Source organism: Amphiura filiformis, chromosome 5 (genome assembly GCF_039555335.1).
Source record: "Amphiura filiformis chromosome 5, Afil_fr2py, whole genome shotgun sequence".
Taxonomy (NCBI): Eukaryota; Metazoa; Echinodermata; class Ophiuroidea; order Amphilepidida; family Amphiuridae; genus Amphiura; species Amphiura filiformis.
The window spans coordinates 78,204,485-78,207,390 of NC_092632.1; the positions used below are offsets into that span (position 1 = coordinate 78,204,485).

The 2,906-nt window shown below is 38.6% G+C and overlaps 1 protein-coding gene across 1 annotated transcript; it reads left to right on the plus strand.

The window, feature by feature from the left end:
- Nucleotides 1–1,612: 1,612 nt before the first annotated feature.
- LOC140153783 (uncharacterized) lies at nucleotides 1,613–2,670 on the plus strand (the record flags this gene model as incomplete). The annotated part of the gene is given in 1 exon segment (XM_072176637.1): nucleotides 1,613–2,670. A coding segment is annotated over 1 exon segment (960 nt), but the record flags the coding sequence as incomplete, so codon positions are not given.
- Nucleotides 2,671–2,906: the final 236 nt, after the last annotated feature.

Below are 2,906 nucleotides of genomic sequence, written 5' to 3' on the forward strand. Positions count from 1 at the left end.
TGGGCTGAATTATATTTCAAATATATGCAAATAGTGCCCTCAATTTGCACACAAATGTACAGTTTATAGAATAATAAAAATTGCCACAAAAAGGCAGAAAAAGAAAACAATTTGATAAAGAAAAGAAAGTCTTGGAAGTTAAAAATAGCTAAAAGATATGTATTAGTGTGATAGCTATTGGTATTGTAAAGGTCTAGTACGGTATTTATAATTTAACATTAAAATTATGTAATATTTTGTTACAAACATTATAAATGATCAGTTGATCACATCAAACAACCCTGTGAGAAAGTATTCAGTCACATCACTATACCGAGCATAAATCCTTAATAAAAGATGTTTAAAACATTCAAGAAGACATTTTTACATACCGTACACGTTAATGCGGGCGTTAATGACAATGACATTATTAATATTTCAGAAAAAAATTGCTGTTTCAATATCATTTGCTGGATGGACCTAATTTAAATCGTTGTAGCGTAAAATATTTCTTGTTGTCCTTGATGGGTGTTATTAATGTCATACTCACAGGAAACAGAGTGACATAATGAACTCTCACAAGGTGCTTGCCTTCACAGGTACATTGTAGATCTTAGTAATACTATATGCTGCCTATTGTTATATGTACTATAATTGACGGGGTTATTTTACATTAGTGAGTACTTGAATAAAAAATATTTTTGACTCCTTTTGTTCATTCCAAAATAAGTGGCATTATTACGATATAAACATGAAAAACATTGAGTACAACTTTTTAGATATCTCATGAGTCATCCTAAAATAATGTTACACATCATATTGGTACATTACGTTTTGCATAAATGTATGTACAAATTTAGCAGTAGATTGTCATAGTGAGTTAGTGGCTGTAATTCCGCTGTATTGTCATCGCTTCATTCATTACGATATGATTTTTCTTTTGTCATTTGCAGAGTCTCCATGATATTTTAACCAGATTGTTAGCATTCATGTTGTACGGAGACATTTAGATGATCTTTACTGATGCCAGTCGGTCAAATGGATGATAATAATAATAGTGTTTTGATGAATTAATGCCTGGTGATCACACCGATGTCAGTGATGGGGATGAAGAACCCCGGCTTCAGTTAACCGAGTGGATTTACTACCTAGCAACCAAGATAAACTTGAGCTGTCACTGCTGTCTTGACCATCATGATCTCAGAGTATAAACATTGGATGCAAATTCAATCAAGATAAAAAATGAATTTTCTACGAAACACCTTGATGATTTTTCTGATGATGAAAGGAGGCAGAACTTCAGCAGCCTCCTGTGTATGCAGTTAGATATTTTAAATGTGTATATTTCATTGTGTGAGTAATCTCACAGTTCATGTGCAATTATGTCCTCACCAAAACTCAACATTGTTGAGAGGACATCGCCTGTAGAAATCCCAGGAGGTGGCGTCAAATCCATGAGGAGACATTTTCTCGAATTGGAAAACCATAAAGATCTGACACCCTCCTCCTCCAGACCATCTGCCTTTCAACCCCATCTCCACGGGAGAGGGTCACCGGTGCAATTGTGGCAGAAGAAAGCCGTACATTCAGTTGATGCAGTGCAAAGGGAAGGACATAAGCGTGCAGTGCCTGATTCAGGAGTCCTCAAAGACAACAATCAAAACATAAGCAAACCGATTCGTCGATATCTACGCAAGGCTCTTGGCCCCCTCCTCATAAGAGACCTACCTCACCCGTAACAGTAAGATCAGTTTCTCCTAGAATTTTAAGTCTTTGTAATAAATTTGCTTCTACGGAAAGTGCAGAAAAGGTCTCGTTAGAGCAATCTGTGCCAACTCTTACTAGATCTGTATCAACTCCTGACATATCAGATGAGAAATCAGATGATGAGGAAATATCTTCATTGCTGAATAGACGGTCAGGAAGCTCAAAGAATTTACGTTTAAATCTAGCTCCCAGTGACTCGATATCGTCAGAATCAACCAAACACATGTTGCTTTCTCCCGGTACAGTCCAAGCAGCGGCTATTGTAGCGGAGTTTGAATAGTCCGTATGCCTTAGTCCTAGAAGCCAATCGCCCACGATGAGTGAAATGCCCGAGAAAGTTCGATCAAATTCACTGTGTTTGCCAGACACTGGACACATGAAGACTTTAAGAACACACAGTCAGGACAGTGGAGTGTCGAGTATTGCTCAAGAATCACCAAGAACTTTGAGGAAGACTCTGAGCGCTGGTCACAGAAGCGACTCGGATGAGTTTGTATTGAGTGTGCCTAAGCTGCACAGGCAGAGAGCGCTTAGGAGATCCAATAACATCACTAGCTCTGATAGTATAGAATCGGATAGTTCGACATTAGCTTGTGCTATCAGTAAGGAATCTTTACTCTCTCCTGATGAAGGCTATCAAGAGGTAGAGAAGTTAGCAGCTGAATTTGCATCTTCAGAACATATCTCAAGAGTCATTGATAATGAAAAGAGTTCAGTGAGTAGACTCCATCAACTCAAGCAAGACTCTAGAGACTCTGACATTTCTATTAATCCTCATCAGTCGGTATCTCAGAGGAATTCTTTGGATGTCGAGGCTGCACTTTAGAGACTATTGGGCAAGATCGGATACGCTTTCAACGATACAGTCCAGTTTTGATTGCATGCCTCCTGCTGTCATCGTTAGCGATCATTGCGACAGCATTGTGGAGGAAGAAAATGTGCAGATGTTTCCGCTCATTGCATCCCATTCAAATGTCCCGTCTTTGTATTTAACTATTGAAGACATTGATAGAACAAAGAAACTGTCGGCCAATAACAAGAACAGACATGAGGAACTGGTAAGGAAATTATCAACTACTAGCACAATATCAACCCTTAGTCGTGAGTCAAGCTTGTGTGTAGAGGAGGAGGAGTCAGCTGAGGCGACAACAGGCAATAAT